The following is an 18015-nucleotide window of genomic DNA, read 5'->3' as shown; positions in this document are numbered from 1 at the left end:
TTCCAGTACCGGCTCATTCTCATCCAAAAAGTCTCACCTCAAATATCACCTCCTTGGCCATTATCTTGACTCCTCGCTTGTATGTAAGCTCCACCACGGCAGGGCCTTTACCCGTCTTTTTTCCTGCTGTATCCCCAACACCAGCACAGTACCTGGCACACGTTAGTGCCAAATACTTATTTATTGAACAAATTAGTGAACGAATGCTTGCCGACTAGCTTGTAAGTTCCATGTGGGCAGGGATCTTATTTGGTGCCTTGTGCATTGTAGTATCCTCAGTGCCTGCTACATAGATCATAAAGACCGACTGAACAAATGGAATGCCTTTTTTTTTTAATCACATTAGGAAGTGGCTCCAACTTTGAAGGGGACTGAGAGGCCCAGCACAGGTAATCAGGGACCAATGAGTCACCTATTTAGCAAATTTAGGAATATAAGGCGTTAACCTTGTTAATTGACATGTTTAATTAACTTAATAGCTAAGCAGAGGGCTATGGGTTTTGGTTTCCTATCTGTGAAATGGAGGTGGCAAAGAGGGTTGAATAATATAATTGCATGAGTTTCTTCCAGAATCCTGAATCCGTGAGTCTTGAATGCTAAAAGAAGGCTTCTAGCCAAATGGAATGAGACATGGCCATCTCTCAGTTGAACTGCAAACTCTTCTGGTCAGAGACAAATGTAATTTCTTCTTGTATCCAACACACTGAGCATGGGGCCTGGTACCAGACTCTGTGGGTGTTTGACGTCGAGTAGAAATGAAGAGGACTGGCCGCTGGTCAGAAGAGCTTCATTTGGTCACGATGGATTCAGAGCTGGGGGTTCTTGACTGTGCCACTCATTACTGGAGGGGGCAATTCTCATTCTTCACTAGACTGAGGGCTGGCCTTATCCTCTGGGGAGGAGGGAAGTCCTGATAGGTCTGAGTACCTGCCCCAGGAGTGGAATGCCCCAATTTCCTGGGGCCAGGCATGTTCACCCTGAAAAAGCAGAAAGACTTTCCCAGGCAGAAGTGCCCTCTGAGTACTACCTCAGACAAAGCTTAGTGTTGAATCAGAGTGAGACTCATGACCAAACAGTTTTGGTCCACAAATGAGAATCCTCCTTTCTGCTGCTGGCTAAAAATAAAATCATTCATCTCAGTCTTCAGAGAATGACAGAGCTGGAAGAGACTTTCAAGATCATGCTAGTAAACTCCTCACTGCAACAGAAGCTTAGAGGGGAAGGGTCTCCTCCCAGGACCACACAGAGAAATACCAGACTCCTGGCCTCTGCCCTGTGCTCATTCCCCCACCCCAGCTCACTGTCCGTGTCTGTGTGGATGGCTTCCACAAAGAGGGCGTCCCCAGGGTCCAGGCGCTCCTCCAGGCTGGCTCTTGTGTACTCCGGTCCAGCAGGGTCCAGGCCTGCAAGGACAGACATGTCAGCCACAGGAAGCCCCATGGACCCACTGCACACCTACATGGGCAACCCTTCCGGTTCGGATCAGAGTCCCCCAACAAGGACCCAAGGGCAAGAGAACTAGCTCAGGACCACCTTTCCCAGGAAGCTCTACTCTGTTGTCTCTAACCTCTCAATGACCCAGTTTCTCTGGCTCTGAAATGTGCTTGCTAACACCAACCATTTGGTAAGGATTAATGTCAGTATTATTAATCCTCAGGTAGTAATAACAATGGCTATAATTTTTTGAGTAGTTACTATGTGCCAGGCCTTGTGCTGGGCACTTCCACACTTTCTAGTCCTTACAACAACAGAGCAAAGTAAATATTACTCTCCCCAGGCCTTAGCTTGGATCCCTTTTCCTCTTCCTCCCAAAAAGCAGACTGTGAGACAAGGATTTAAAGTGCAAGTAGCTTATTTGGGAGAAAATCACAGAAAGCATAGTGAGGGAGTGGAAAAACGAGTCAGAGAACGAAAGAAAATTTTAATGAATAGATTATCTCTTTGGGTCTCATCCCACTGGGGTCCCTCTGAAGGACTCTGTAGAACATGACTCAGAATTGTCTCAATGAAGTGTCAGGAAGCCAGGGTATTTACCACACAGCTCTGGTCCCTTATTGATTGAGGGTAGCTCCTGAAGCATAAAGTTCTCAGCACTTTGCAAGTATTTAGCAAAACTGTCTACAGGTGATTTCCATAGTGGGCCAAGGATATATGAGCTGTTACAACCCATTTTACAGTTGTAGAAACTGAGGCTCAGAAAGAAATACATGGCCTCTAACACTGACATTAGAGATCATGCAATAACAACACAATACCATTTTATCCAAAAGGGCCACAATAAGTAAATTTCAGTGGTGATCAATGACTTGATCATAAGAACAAAGGCCCAACACTTCCCTCTGCCTGCCTTAGCAAAGGCTCTTCCAGGTCACGATCTCTCTCTCTCTCTCTCTCTCTCAACCTGAGAGGATGGGCAGGGAAGAATGTTACCTGTGATCTGTCCCAGCTGGCCTTTGTAGAAATGTCCTACCATGCCCCCCACATGGGCCCCCAGGCTGACACCAATGATGTGGATTGAGGACTCTGACACACCCAGCACCTAGAACGGGTATTTACAGTGAGTTACATTTGTGTCACAGCAGCCCCTGGCCTTACAAGGATAACACTTTGCCCTGAGGCATCAGAAGCAGAAGGTCTTGGGCATGACACACCAGCCACACGTGCTTTGGGAAAAAGTGCAGAATCTCACCCTGTTAATCACTTGCCCTCTCCCTGGGCTCCCCACCTTGACAACCCACTCACTTTCCCATTGGTGTCCAACGTATGTGAGGCATGACCATGGCCATTTCCTCTTGAGGACCTAGAAGAGTCAGCCATTGGCACCTCTGATGTAACATGCAGTGGCATGTTTTACAGAGGAGCAAGCGGGAGGCTCAGAGAGGTTCAAAAACCTGCCCAAGGTCAGCACTGTAAGCGGCTAGGTTGAGATTTGAACCGAAGACCCACAGACTACTGGGTGGCTCTGCTTCCACCTAAAGCTCCTTCTCACATGTCACTTCCTTCTTTCTGACCCCTTGCTCCCCCGTAAGCAGCCAGAACTCACCCTAAGCTCTTCTACACCTACCAGGAGCTTACGGAGGAAACGGGAGATCTCGAGTCCCAGCTTAACCACATTTTCCACGGCTGAGAAGTAGACACCTGTAGAGCCATAAACCCAGTCCACAGCGATCACGTTAGCGTCTGCTGCCTGCAGAAGGGCACTGATGAATTTGTCAATCCAGGAAGGCTTTGTTCCTAAAGCCCTAGATGGGGGGCCAAGAAAAGATAGGAAAATTATCTTCCCAGCCAGCATCCATTGTCATGGAAATTACAATGACATTTCTATAAATAGAACAAACCCAGAGAAAGTCACAAGTAAGGGGTGGGGGGCGGGGGTTGGGGGTGGGGAGGGTGGGGGGGTGGGGGCTATGGGCACTAAATCCTACAACATTTTGAGCATAAGGAGGACATAATCTCAAAGTTAGCAGGGCTCCTGACTGCACGTGTGGAGCCTGTGTGTAAATTATAAAAGAGTACCTTTGTTCCAGGTGGATGTAGCCTGAGGCCAGGGCTCAGAGCTCAGGTCAGAGTTCAGCCCTTGGCCCTCAGTCAGGTACCTCTGTGTAATGCATAGTCCACACAAACCACTGCACTGACCCTGCTTGTGTTACTCATGGGAAAGAAAAGATAGCTTTGTGTATTAGAGTTAAGATTTGCAATCTTAATTTTCATTCTATAGTATAGGCACTTTCCTTGAGGATGTTTTCATTTACTCATTCATTCATTCACTCTTTCCTTCATTCAACAAATGGGCCAGGCAGTATGCTAGGTGCTTTGTGAGAAATAAAGAAAAATAAGATATATTCCTTATCCTTCTGGAACTTAGAGTATAATAGGACTTTTCTAGGAAAAGAAGAATAGGAAAAATTTCAGAGAGCTTTCCCAAGAGATTGGGAATGGGGAAGAAGTTTTCTCAATGGCCCAGAGCTTGCTTGCGTGGACAGGGGAGCCCAGACTGGGTGTATGCCAGGGAACGTGGCTTTGGGGCATCTGGGAGCGGGCAGCATAGTGATGCTGCTGAGCTCTTCAGCTCCACTAGCTATCTCTGGGTTGAGGGCACACACTCAGCCTTGGGTAGTGGCTGAATGCAAGATTTGCCGGAGAAGAGACTTCGGCACAAGAGAGAGAAGGGATGCCTGAGGGAGGATGTGGCTGGGACCTGGAGTGAGGGACTGGAGAGGCAAAGAGAACCCAGAGATGAGGAAATGGTGACCCTTTGTGCAGTGCCCCGCTGTCCACCTCTTCATCAGGGCCCCCAACTCCAGCTGCTCCATAGTGCTACTCTTTCACCATGTTCTCTCCCTCTCTCCTCTCACCAACTTTTTTCTGTTTCCGGTATTCTCAGTGAGCTTTGGAGAGAAGATGTTGGAAGGAAGGGTGGTGATTAAATTGGGACTCAGAGACTATGCATTACAACAAAATTTGGCCTGCAGGGCCTCAAAGAAGTTGAAGAAGTGTGTAGCGCCTGAGAAACGCTAACCTCTGGGAGTGATGGAAGTGGAAGTTTCTTAGGTCATGAAACCCAGGAAGAAGAGAAGAAGAGGAGATAAAACCCTGGATAAGGGCTTCCCTGGTGGTGCAATGGTTGAGAGTCCGCCTGCTGATGCAGGGGACACGGGTTCGTGCCCCGGTCCAGGAAGATCCCACATGCCGTGGAGCGGCTGGGACCGTGAACCATGGCCGCTGAGCCTGTGCGTCTGGAGCCTGTGCTCCGCAATGGGAGAGGCCACAACAGTGAGAGGCCCACGTACTGCAAAAAACCCAAAAAAACCCTGGATAAAAACACCACGATGTTACCCCTGAGTGATTGCACAAAGTTTACGACCTCACTGGCTGAGATGAATCATGCAACCCACACTTCAGGGAGGAAGGGATCACTGAGACCATCTCTACAACTTCCCTTTTATTCAGATATGGAAACCGAGGCTCCGTGTGCTAAAGTGACTTGCCCAGGCTCACACATATTTACAGTTGGAGAGTGTGTCCAGGGTCACACATATTTACAGTTAGCAGAGGAGTAACGTATGTGACCAACAAGAAAGAACAACAGAATGTGTGTTCAAGCTGCTATGAGACATCTTCAAAGTCAGCAGGAGGTGAGCAATGGGACCTGTGACAGGCAGTAAATCCATTTCTCCTTTTGCTCCCCACTAACTTCCTATGGCATTATGGTCACTTTCTAGCTCTTAGCTGAGGTGATCCTATTGGTTGGTTGGCTCCCACCTGAATCCATGGATAACTAGCTTGGTTCCTAGAGTGGCATTGAACCCCAAGTTCCGGATGTCACTACTTTCTTCCACGAGCTGCCCACAGAGAGGATCAGAAGGGGTGAAGAGGAGAAAGTGGGCTTTGAGATTGGTGCCTTGGAGAAGATTAGCATTCTGGAAGTCCGTGCACTTTGTCTGTGGGGTAGGAGGTGCATCTCCTAGAGGAAAAAACAAACAAACAAATAAAAACCCAAGAAACATCCAAGGTGAGGTCATCTGTTCTTAAAAGGAAAAAAGGTGTTCTTGAAAGGAAGAGAGAAACAAGGGCTTATAGGCATTCATCATAAATCAGCAAGTGTAATAATCAGACTCATTTATTAAAGGCATCACTTCTGTAACCAAAGTCTGTGTATATTTTTCATGTATAAAGATAAAATACCAGAGAAGAATATGAATATTGCTCAGCTAGAGAAGATTAAAGGCCATGGTGAAATGGATATTGTCATGGGCTAAACTGAGTCCCCCGACACCTGCATAAATTCATGTGTTGAAGTCCTAACCCCTCATACCTCAGAATGTGACTATATTTGGAGATAGGGTCCCTACAGAGGTAATTACATTGAAATGAAGCCTTTAGGGTGGACCCTTATTCAATATGACTGGTGTCCTAATAAGAAGAGGCAATTTGGTCACAGAGAAGAAAGATGATGTGAAGACACATGGAGTAGACAGCCATCTACAAGCCAAAGAGAGAGGCCTGGAATGGCTCCTTCACTCACAGCCCTCAGAAGGAACAAACCCTACTGCCACCTTAATCTCAGACTTCCAGCCTCCAGAACTGGGAGATGATAAACTTCTGTTGTTTAAGCCACCCAGGCATTTTGTTACAGCAGTCCTAGCTAAATAATACAGTTTTCTGGGCTATGAAATGAGCAGTTGCCCTGGGGACTAGGCTCATTCTGGTCTGAGCACCCCATTCCAGAGGGTTTCAAACTGCCCCCTCCAGCCTCATCACTTCTTTTCCTTATGAGCAGTCCAGAGCCACTCCAGAGCCTTCCAGCACCCAGCACATGGCTGCCCAGCCAGATGGTAGAGAGGACCCTTAATGAGCTGTATGTATTCTACAGTGCCTTCCAACAGGTACGTTTAAACGGGATATTTTATGGTCAAGTTCACTGAAAGGCCTTCTGCAATACTGAACCGAAACAACAGCATGAAACTCCTGCTTCCCAGGGAGCTAAAAATCTGGCCTATCTTCAATACCCAACAGCCCACCCTCACGCCTGTGATAAAGAAGGGGGGCACCTGACACCCAGTTGGTCTTACAGAAAGAGACCGGCTGGGGCAGCAGGGCACACACTGTCGCACTGGGCCCCCAGCCCCGAAGTCCTGGTGCTGTTAGCAGCTACCTCACATTCCTGCCATGGGACAAAACTATCTGTGGAATCAGAAGACAGGTCCAGGTTGCAGACTGATTTGTGCAGGGCTCTTCACGAGGAAGACAGCTATTTCAGGTTTCTGGAATGGTTATCTGCCTTCAGAGGTAACGGGGGAGCACATGTACAACAAGCAAGTGGATCTGGGGTGTGCTGGGCTGTGGAACTGTGAGCAGATTGTGGGAACCGCACCCTTAGAGAGTGCTGACAGCGGTTTCCTCAGCTCTGCACCTAAGCCCCAGACCTGGTCCCTGAGGCCCCTTGTATCTCCCTTCTGAGCAGCCAGGTCTTGGACACCCCAGCGATGAAGCCCACTATGACTGTGCAGGCCCCCAGGCTCCTCAGCCTGTGGCAACTTGAGCCCCCATGGAACACAAGAGAGAACGATGCCTGACGACTACTTCATCTGCCTTCCCCCAACTCTTTGAAGAAAAGGTGAAAGGACTCTGCTTGAGCATGAGACTTGAACCACATACATGAATACATTTGCTCTATTGGTCATGTAGGGAAGTTTGCATCCATCAGACAGAGAATTAAGAGTCCTTTTAAATAAGCATAGTATGTCACAGAGCAAGGCCCAACAAGCATCGCAGAATCAATATATTCCAGACAACGTTATCTAAATAAGATGTAATAAAATTACAAATCAGTAACAAAAGTTATTTAAAGACATATTTGGAGGTTTTAAAATTCCCTTTTAAGTAATGAATGAGTTAAAGAATAATCACAATGGAGACTAGATAATATTAAAAACTAAATAACAATAAAACCAATACAATATCAAAACTTGAGTTAAAGTAGCTAAAACAGTACTAGGCTGATATCTATAACCATAAATGTAAATATCAGGGGAAAATGGGGAAAGACACAGATTAGGTAAATTAATCTTATAACTCAGAAAGCTGAAAAAGAATAATACAGCAACACCAAATAAAATGTAGGGAAAGAAATATAAAGGAAATAGTTAAGGGACTTCCCTAGTGGCGCAGTGGATTAAAAAAAAAAAATCTGCCGGCCAGTGCAGGGGACACAGGTTTGAACCCTGGTCCGGGAAGATCCCACATGCCATGGAGCAACTAAGCCCGTGTGCCACAGCTACTGAGCCTGCTGTCTAGAGCCCAAGAGCCACAACTACTGAAGCCCACACGGCTAGAGCCTGTGCTCCGCAGCAAGAGAAGCCACCACAATGAGAAGCCCGTGCACAACAACAAAAAGTAGCCCCCATTCGCCGCAACTATAGAAAGCCCGCGCACAGCAATGAAGACCCAATGCAGCCAAAAATAAATAAAATTAAATCTTTAAAAGAAAAAAAGGAAGTAGTTGTAATTAAATAAAACAATGAATATGAACAGCATCAGTAGCTGCTCAGTCCATGCAGTTGCTCAGGCCGACCTTCCTGGAGGAATCTTTGACACTTTGTTTTCTGCCACCCCCGTACAATGGTGAGTAAATCCTCAGAACACAATATTCAGAATTAAACCATTCTCACTACCTACACTGGCACCACCTTGGTTTAAGCCACCATCATCTCTCAAAATTATGTAGCCTGTAATGCTTTTCCTGCCTTCATTCTTGTCCCCCTTCAGTCTATTTGCAACACAGTAGTAGAAAAGTAAATCAAATCATGTCACATCTCTGTGCAAAAGCCACCAAGGCATTTCACTCAGAATAAAATCCAAAGTCCTAACAGTGGAAGAAAGCCCTAAATATCTTAGACCATCCCCTTGGGGAGCCCTTTGCCTGTCTGACTATTGCTTCCTCTGTTCCAGCCAGTCCTCCTAGCTCTTCCTCTCTCTAGACAGGTTCCCACCTGAGGGTCTTTGCACTAGCCATTCCTTCTGCCCAAAGTGTCTTTCTCTGGACATCCATGTGACTAATTCCCTCTCCTCCTTTAAGTCTTTGCTTGTCAAATGTCATCTTCTTTCCTCTAACCCCCTATTATATTTATTATTTATTTGGCTACTCCGGGTCTTAGTTGCGGCATGTGGGATCTAGTTCCCTGACGAGGGATCGAACCCAGGCCCCCTGCATTGTAAGTGTGGAATCTTAGCCACTGGACCACCAAGGAAGTCCCTAACCCTCTATTTAAAATTGCAATCTGCCTATGTGCCTCACCTCCGTTCTCTCAATTTTCTTTAACCTGATCTGTTTATTTTTATAGCAATCATCACCTAATGAAGATTTTTTATTTACCAGTTTATTATTAAATGTATTGTTTATTAATTTCCCCACATTAGAAGATACTTTCAAAGAAGGAAGGGATTTTTATCCATTCTGTTCACTCTACTGCCTAGAATAGAACCTGCCACACACAATAAACACCAAAAGGTAGTTCTCTGGAAAGAATAATAAACTAGATGTACTTAAAAAAAAAAAAAAACTAGATGTACTTTTGATAATAGAGTAAGAAAAAAAGGGGGAAGTCACAAATAAACAATATAGAGAATTAAAAGGGGATGTAAGCCCAGTAGATTTTTTAAACCACAAAATAGCATGTTTATACCCATCCAACAGTTAAAAAATAGATATTTTCCTAGAAAATTGATAATCCCCTAGAAAACTATAGCTTACTAAAACTTAGTCAAGAAAGAAAAAACAGAAAATCAAATGTAAAACTGTAGTATAAAGGAATTGAAACAGTAGTTTTAAATCTATTCATCAAAAACCTCTATCAGGACAGATTTCACAGAGAAATTCTAACAATCCTTCAATTCCTATCTTACACATACTGTTCCGGAGAATAGAAAAGGGGAGAAAGAATCCAAACTCATTCTATGAAAATAGCCAAAATGTCAAAACTGGACAAGGAAAGAAGGAGAAAGGAAAAACTAAAGGCCAGTTTCACTATTACACACAGACATAAAAATCCTAGATAAAATGTCAAATCCTTCAAGGGTAACAAGTATACATCATGGCCAAGCAGGGTTTAATCCGAAAAATGAAAAGATGGTTTAACATTAGAAAATGTATCAATGTAATTCACATATGAACAAATTAAAGAAAAATACCATATGCTCAACTCAATAGATGTAGGGAAAAAACACACGATAAATTCAATACCCAACACTCCTTAACATAAGGAAGGAAGGGTACCTACCCAAAGCCTATAGCAATGATTATAGTTATTGGTGAAATATTAGAAGCATTCCATTCAGAACTGGGAACAAATGAGAATGTCTGCTATTAGTGCTTCTATTAAATATTGGACTGGAAGTTCTAGTCCTTGCTAGTAAAACAAGACAATAAAACAGGATAAAAATTATAAGGTTTGAAAAGGGGGAGAAAAAATTGCCGATATTTGCGGACAATAGGATTGAACTGTCCGTCATTCAAGACTATGGAATGTGGCACAGTGAATCATGCTCAGATACCCCATCCCTCCAAGCACCACTTTAGTCAAAGAGTAGTGACAGATGAATATCCAAAAGAGAGAGAGAAAAAGACATAGACAATCTCAAATATAAAAATAATATCTCCAAAACAGGAACAAGAATAGAATTGCAAAATGGTGATGGGTTCCAGGTCTGAGAGAAGACAGTGGTTGTAAGAATTCAGTTTTGTGAGGTAAGCGGGGTCCCAAAGTGCTCCAAGTCAGGTGTGGAAGACCCACCAGTGGTAGCCAGCATTGGAGAGGGGCTCCCCAACTTAGGAAAGGAAGCTAACAACAAAAACCATACAAACAAAAACAGCTATTGACTTTTTACTGGGGCTACAGCTTTATTTAGGGAGACAGAATGGAAAGACAAGGCCTCACTCACAGGAGCTGAGACAACGCACCTTTCTGGAGGAGAGAGGGCAAAGATGGGGGCTCGGGTGGGGAGACAGAGAGATGAAGAGAGAGACTGAAAACAAACTTTTCATTGAAAATTAAAATGAAACTTATCTATTGTGTCAGAAGTCAAGATAAGAGTTATCTTTGGGGCAGTAGTGAGTAAGATGGGATACAGGGAATGGGTTTTAAGAATTTGGTAACATTTTATTTCTTGATCTGAATAATGGTTACACAGGTGAAATCATTCTGAAAATTCATTAACCTGTGTACCTTTCTGTATGTATGTTGTACTTCAGTAACTAATTTACTTTTTAAAAAGGTTGAAAACAAATATATAAAGTAATCAAATGTTTACACAGATAGTCGATAAAGCCAATAAGTGGATGATGAATTCATTCCAGGTGAAATAAAGTTTTAAAAATCTTTGACAAAGCTTTAAAATAAGTATGCTGAGAATATACAAGGATGAAAATAAAGACAGAGCATAAGAAATTATGAAATAAAAATGGGCATAAATGATAAGATATATAGTAAAAAGCTAATTAGAAAAAGGAAATGAAAAAGATAGTCATGGAAATAAAAATGGAATCAATGCTATAATGTCTAGTAAAGAAGAAGTAAAAGAGGCTTTTTAATATGAAAGTGCAGTTAAAAAGTATGGACAATAGATGGAGAGGCTCCAACATTTAACTAGTAGTTGTTCTCTAAAGGAAGAGAATAGGAGAAGAAACAATATTTTGAAAAGGTAATTGCTAAGAATTTTCCATAACTGAAAAAAGATATGAGTTCTCTAATCACAAGTTATACTCAGGGTAATGAGCAAGATAAAAAGGAAATAAATCTATACAAATAGGCAGATGATAGTAAAACTGCAGAACATTAAGTATAAAAGATATTCTTAAAAATTCCCAGACAAATGCATTGGAAAATTTAAAAGCAATGAAAAATATAATTTCCTGAAACCTGACTCAAGAAGAAATAAAAATCCAAATAAACCTACTAGCACCAAAAAAAGAAAAAATCAAACTGGTAATCAAGAGTCTTCTCTGGCCCTAAAATACGCTAGAGCCAGATGGTTTTATTTGAGAACTCCACCAAACCTCTAAATTACAAGTAACCTTTATCTTATATAAAACTGTTTCATAGAACAGAAACTTATTTTATGTGGTTATAATCATCTTAGTATCAAGACCAGAGAAGGGCAATACAAGAAAAAAAAATGATACATAAATTTCCTTTATGAACAAATATACAAAATAATAAAAATATATACAAAAATAAAAATAAATGTTGGCAAATAAAATTCAACATCATATTAAAAAATACCCCACAGGAGTAGGAAAAAAACAATACCCCATGACCACAAGATTTGTCCCTGGTGATCTTCATCTAAACCCATAGAGCTTAGAAGAAAATATGAAAGATTATTTTTATAAGAAGATTGATTAAACAAGACACCAGAAGCACAAATCACAATACGAAATAAAAATTAAGACAACAGTGTAATACTATTTTTTCTATGAGATTGACAATATGAAAAACATTTGATAATACAAAGTGTTGTTGGAGAGGGTGGGAAAACAGACGTGCTCACGTGCAAATCAACAGTTATAACTTCTTTGCAGGGCAGTTTTTCTCACATTTATCAAAAATGTGTAAGATATAAATCCTTTTAGATCTAGTATATAGTGTATAAACAGCCACTTCATAAAACAAGATATATGGTTACTTTACATACACACACGCACACATACACACATGCACTCAGATAAATGATTGCGTTAGGAGAAAGCACATGTGAAGCTAAGTAGCACCTTTTCAACGCCAACCGTTGATGCAGGGAAGGGGTGAGCAGGGGCCTGTGGTGTTGCAAGGAAAGTATGAATCATGGAGGCCTTCTTGGAAGACATGAAGGGCAGAAATGAACAAAAAGGTAGTGTGAGCAACTACAGGCATAAAGAATGACACACCCTAAAGCTGGGGAATGAGAATTAAATGTCTTGTGGACATGACACAAAGGCAGTCTGCTGTTGGGGGTAGAGGGAAGGGAGCTTTCCAAGGGTGATGCCACTGCTGGTCAGAGGAGGGGATTTTACTCTTCCGAGATGCTCTACGCCATAAGAGGGTTTAGATTTGCTATATTAAGCAAGGGAGAGTGGTGGGTGGGGTTTTCGCTGGGTAAGGCACCGTGCAAATGGCATCTGAGGGAAACTGTGCTAAAGGTCATTGGTTATCTGTGGTGAACAGGACTAGTTATCATAGTACTGCCAAGAGGGATGACAAGCCTGAACTTGAGCTGGGTCGGCAAGAACAGAAAGGACCTCTAACGATCTCAATGACAAACTTGTTGTTAGTTTGGAAATTTTAAATTTTAAAATTAAATATATCTTGGAACAATGGATATTTACAGGGGGAAAATGAATCATGTTTTGGAATTAATCACATTTTATTTTTTTATACTCTTCCTGGCTTGTGCGAGGTGAAAAGGAGTAACGCAGATTTTAGAAAAATGAGTAAAACAACTAGAGGAAGTTCAATCTTTGTGACTTAAGAAAGTGCTGTCATTCCCATTATGATTGAAGGTTTTTTTCTCCCTCTTTTAAATACATCTCAGGAGAGGGCTTTTAGGGGACCTTCCAAAGGTTAGCACTACATAAATAGATGGCTTGAAAAAATAGAATTATTGACCGAAAGAAGTCCCACCCAAGGCCCCAGCGCCGACTTACCTGTACTTCCAACACTGAGCCACAGAAGAAGCCCCCATGACCAGAAGCAGCCCTCCCGGGGGTCTGGGGCCATCGTTGAGCTGGAAGTCTCAGAGCTGGGGTGAAGCCGACCCCTAATGACAAAGAGATCTCATAACCCAGGCTCTCACAGTTTTGAACACTAAACGCCCACTCGGGTCTCACTAATCATTAACTGGCCTCATGACCTGTAACAGGTCTCTCCCTATTTGTCTAACTTCCCCAGTTTTTCTGTTTCTTCTTCTCAATGAAATGAAATATACTTTTTTCTTTTCTTTTTTTTAAAGCAGGGGACAATGAAACACATTGCCCTTCCTCTCTGAACCAAACATCATCAGGAAACTATTTCCTGCACCTCTCCCACTTCCCATTATAAAATGTTAGTTAAAACCAAGGCAGAAGTCTTTCATCTCTGGGGGATCACAAACCCACATTGTCCCAGAGTCATCTGTGGACGTGTTTGCCCCCTAGGAGGACTCTGAGTGGCTTGAGGGCAAAGGCCTTCTCTTTTCATTTTTGAGTCCCCAGTGCCCAGCACAGAGCTGAGCCAACAATGTATTAATATGTTTCATGCACATTTAACGGAAATAACGAAAGAAGATGAAGTTGGCCTCTGAGAGTACTATATCCTTTGATAGAATCTTGGGGCTAGAAGTCCAACCTCTAAGAAGAGTCATTCAGTGTCTTGAATTCACTGATAAGAAACAAAGAAATAGAGAATGAAAATGAACTATGGAGACCCTTCTGCTGGAAGTGGCAGAGCTGGCCTGGAACCAGGGTGTTTCCAGTATACCGCGTGGCCTCTTCACCCAAAGGAGTGGCAGAAACCACAGAGCGCTAGTTCTAGATGGGTCAGGGGAAGGGGGAGCCACCATACTTGCCCAGCTCTCCTTAATTGCAGCACATTGCTGTGAGGCAGAGAACCCACCAACAGGGCAGTATGGAACTTTCTGGACCATAGCTCTGTGAGGGGAGTACTATCTACATACAGCTTCAGGGTATAGAGGGGTTAAGTACCTTGCACAAGCTCATGCAGAGCTGGGGTTTGAAGCAGGACAACCTAGCTCCCGAGGCCATGCTCTGAACCACTGTGCCAACAGGCGGCACCAACCACTGCACCAAGCCGTGCCAGGTCTGCCCAAGACAGGGGTAAACTGATTTTGGAGGGGCCAGCCCTTGCTTCCCCTCCTGCACATGATGCCACTGATCAGGTGCTATTGCCACCAGGAACGGCACTACTGAAGGCTCTTCTGACGTCAGAGACCAAGCCAGGTGTAGAGGTCCACCAGGTCCTCAGAGAAAATAAGCCAGGATGGGACTAGATGTGCAAGAGATTTATCAGGGACAAGACCTGTGACGAATAAAAAGGGGAGCTGAAGACAGTAGGGAGACCCTTTAGACCCTGCTGCAGGGCTGACACCTGCGCAGGACAGGGAGAAGGAAAGAGGATTGCACAGGAAGCCCCAGAACACCACGCAGTTCCTGGAATGTCCTGGCCAAAGCAGTGGGGAAGCCTCAAGCTGAAGTCTCTTGTGAAAATGAGCTGTGTTAGCAGCCTTGCCCTGCTCAGTCACTAGCTGGGGGCAGTCTCAGCACAAAGACGAGGCTAGATCCAGAAGGGCAGCAACCAGGACCATCAGTCAATTAGGTTCCTCACAGCAGGAGACCGAGGACTGCATTCTCCTGGCCACTCCATCACACCCAGAGCTGGCGCATCAGGCCAGTCATTCCAGCTTTTCCAGCACAGTGTTCCCTGTGCAACATCAACACAGCTGACTTGTAGAGAGTGCCCTCCCTGTCACATTCATCGTCTGGGGCAGTGCTCTCCACGTGGGGCTGGAGTGGTCCTGGGCCAGACCACCTGCCTCAGAATCACCCAGGGGACAGGGGGCAGACCACTGGGCCCAAGCCAGACACACTGAATGAGACTCCTTGGGGTTGGGCCCCAGACTCTGCAGTTCTAGCAGGCTCCGCAGATGACTGTATGCATGCCAGAGCCACTAGTCTTCTGTTAATTCTAACCACAGCCACCTCCGTTTCACCAGTGAGGAAACTAAAAGCTCACAGAGGCCAGAGACCTGGGGAGCCCTGCTTCAGGGGGCCAAGAAAGCGAGGTCCTCCTGGAAAGTGAGGTGACGTGTTTTAGAAGGTGAGGATAGAGATCTTTCTACAGGAGACACTGGTAGGGAACACCACCTTATAATCAGTGTATATGGTCCGTCTCCCCCAGGGAGAATGTCAGCCTCGGGAGGGCAAAATTCTGGTCTCTTTTGTTCAGCGAGGTGTCCCCAGCGCCTAGCACAGTGCCTGCCACACAGCCAGTGCTCAATCTTTGCTAAGGAAAGGCATGGTACCTCTGGTATGGTGTGCTCATTTAGAGAGGGTGGTGGGAAGGGGTCTGATCCCAAGACCACACCGAGGCCCCCACGGTGCAGTGGAGTCAGATGGCTTTACTTGCCTAGGATCTAGGAGCACAGGGAGGCAAGCAAGAGACCAAGGACACTGGGTTCAATATCCAGTGCTCATTGCTCAGGGCTCCCTGTTGCGTGCCTGCTGTCTAGAACTGTGCTTGGCACATAATAGGTGCTCATTAAACACTTGTTTTGAAAGAAAGGGAGGAGAGAAAGAGAAGGGAGTAGAGGGGAAGAGAGGAAGCTACTGGCTACAACCCCTGGAATCCATAGAATCTCTTTCGGCCTTTCCTGCCTGCCTGTTCTCAGCTCAGATTCCCAGCTTCCTCACCTTCCTTCAGGATCCCGGGCTGACAGTTCCATAAATGAATAAGCCTTTATGTGTGTGTGCATGAGTGCATGCACACATGTATAGAAGCATGGCCTTCAGTTTAGGGGTGGGGTTGGGAGTGGGGGGAATATAAACTAACATACTAACTAATATAAAATCATCTTAGGAAATTATAATTCTGAGCCTCACCAGTTTATTCTATCCCATCCTTTCTGAACTTTTTACACGCTTGCTGACCCACTACACAAACCCTCTGCACCTTGCTTTTCACACTAAACAAAATTCTTTCCACCTGCCTCATTTGTTTTTTAAGGGTGCATAGAAACCCAGTAGAACTTCTCATGAAATTTTAGTGCACAGCCCAAGATGGCTCAAGCCCCTATCCTACTCGATTTTCAGGAAGTCTGAACTTTTGCCAGGTTCCTTTCCAATTTGAGGTGAAGACCATGATTTTGGAGCCTCCACTCCTGGTGCTCCATATGTACTGCATGTGTATACACGTGCGTGCACAGGCGTGCACGCACATACACACCCATTCTCAGAACAAACCATAATACACGAGCATAAGGCCATCTAAACTCTTGTAAAGAGAATACTTCATGCCCTTTGTGCCCCAAACCACATAACTTTGCTTTCATTTTAAAGCTGTCTATATTGTCTCTGTTTTCCTTGGAAGAAAAGGTAGACCCTTGCTTTACACTTGTCAGGAAAATGTATCACAGGTGTCTCCAGGCCTCCAAATTTTGAGAAAGACTGAAAATTGCAGCTTTTAAATGACAGTTTGATGCCAAATTCTATGGTTTAGTTTTTGCTCCCTGAGATCTCCTAACTTCAAAGTAAAATGACTTGTGAACCTTGAGAGCTTGTTGCTGGGTGTGCAGTACTGTAGGGCGATTCCCCGAGAAGCTCGAAGGAAGAGGACACCCCGGGGGTCCCCTTGTTGTGCCTTCTAAGTGGTGGAAGAAACTGGCTGGAAGTGACCCATCTGCCCATTCCACGGGTTCAGCTAGGCTCAGCTCTGCCCACTCCTACCCCTGCCCCCAACGTGCATCTCAAACCCACCACCATCTTTCCTTTCGATGTCACCTCATAGCTGTGGGAAGGTGGAGAGAGGCCACAGGCTGCTGCCAGCACCATCTCACTCCTGGGTTTCATTTTGGCTTTGTCTAAGGAAACATTTTCTAATTATAGCCAACAATTAGAGTGTGGTAGGATTGGAGACAAGCAGACCTGGGTTAAACTCCAGCTCCATCTCACCCCAGCCGTGTGACTTCAGCTGGATGGCAGCTTCTCTGAGCCCCAGTTCTTCACCTGTTAACAAGCTCTAGTAAACTGCCTGACGCACAGCAACTCTTTCTTCCTCCTCTTGTCTTTCCTTCCCCAAAGGAGAGAGTCTCACCAACTCCCTAGGTGTCAATATCCCCAAACCGAAACCCCAGGGATGAGAAAATGATGGCAAGACTGATGGCCCTCTCTGCCATGCCTAGATGACCCCTGGGTCCTTAACCAGACCCCATTCCTTGAGGAGCTGATCCACTGGGATGGTTGACTGTGAGTGAAATCATCAGAGTCTCTACTCCCTCCCTCACCATCCCCAGTAGCTCTGGCTGTTTTAAAAAGATGCACATTTACTTGCCCTGGAGAGGTGGAGACAGAAGAGGAAGTGGAGAATGTGTGGTTGAAGAAGCTTGGAGAAGGGCAGATGAGGCCAATGCAGATCTTAAAAACGTATATATTGCCAAGACTTCCAGTAACATCTAGCAATCTTAGGTACCAAAGCAAGCAAATGAAGTACCATCATTTAGCAGGTCAAAAAATACCATTAATCCCTGTAATGTTACTCATGACTTATTCTGTTTTTCAGAACACAGATGTTAACTTGATTAGCATAACAAGTTCATACTGTCATTCAGGTCATCTTTTAAATTTACTCTAACATTATGCATATAATTAAGTCTGTTGTCTCTTTCCTCTGTTCATTCTTGTCCTCCGTCCTCTCTCTCTCTCTGTCTCTCTCTCTCTCTCTCACACACACACACACACACACACACACACACACACACACACACACACAC

At 44.4% G+C, this 18015-nt stretch overlaps 1 protein-coding gene across 6 annotated transcripts in view; it reads right to left on the bottom strand.

The window, feature by feature from the left end:
- PLA1A (phospholipase A1 member A) overlaps positions 1-18015 on the bottom strand; it is a 38903-nt gene that overhangs the window by 20520 nt on the left and 368 nt on the right. For 2 of the 6 annotated variants that reach the window (XM_027105571.1, XM_027105606.1), the window contains exons 1-5: positions 13181-13505; positions 5263-5464; positions 3065-3242; positions 2431-2539; positions 1302-1403 (exon numbers count right to left, since the gene is read on the bottom strand). In XM_027105571.1, coding sequence (XP_026961372.1) covers positions 1302-1403; positions 2431-2539; positions 3065-3242; positions 5263-5464; positions 13181-13253 — 664 coding nt within the window. In that variant the 5' untranslated portion in view covers positions 13254-13505. Of the gene's footprint in view, positions 1-1301; positions 1404-2430; positions 2540-3064; positions 3243-5262; positions 5465-13180; positions 13506-18015 lie in introns of those variants that run through there. The other 4 variants (XM_027105561.1, XM_027105597.1, XM_027105580.1 and 1 more) reach the window with 4 other exon arrangements.

The sequence above is a fragment of the Aethalodelphis obliquidens genome, unplaced genomic scaffold (assembly GCF_003676395.1).
Source record: "Aethalodelphis obliquidens isolate GAN/ISIS:26980383/991018 unplaced genomic scaffold, ASM367639v1 scaffold1, whole genome shotgun sequence".
NCBI lineage: Eukaryota > Metazoa > Chordata > Mammalia > Artiodactyla > Delphinidae > Aethalodelphis > Aethalodelphis obliquidens.
This window is presented reverse-complemented; position numbering and strand designations above follow the sequence as displayed.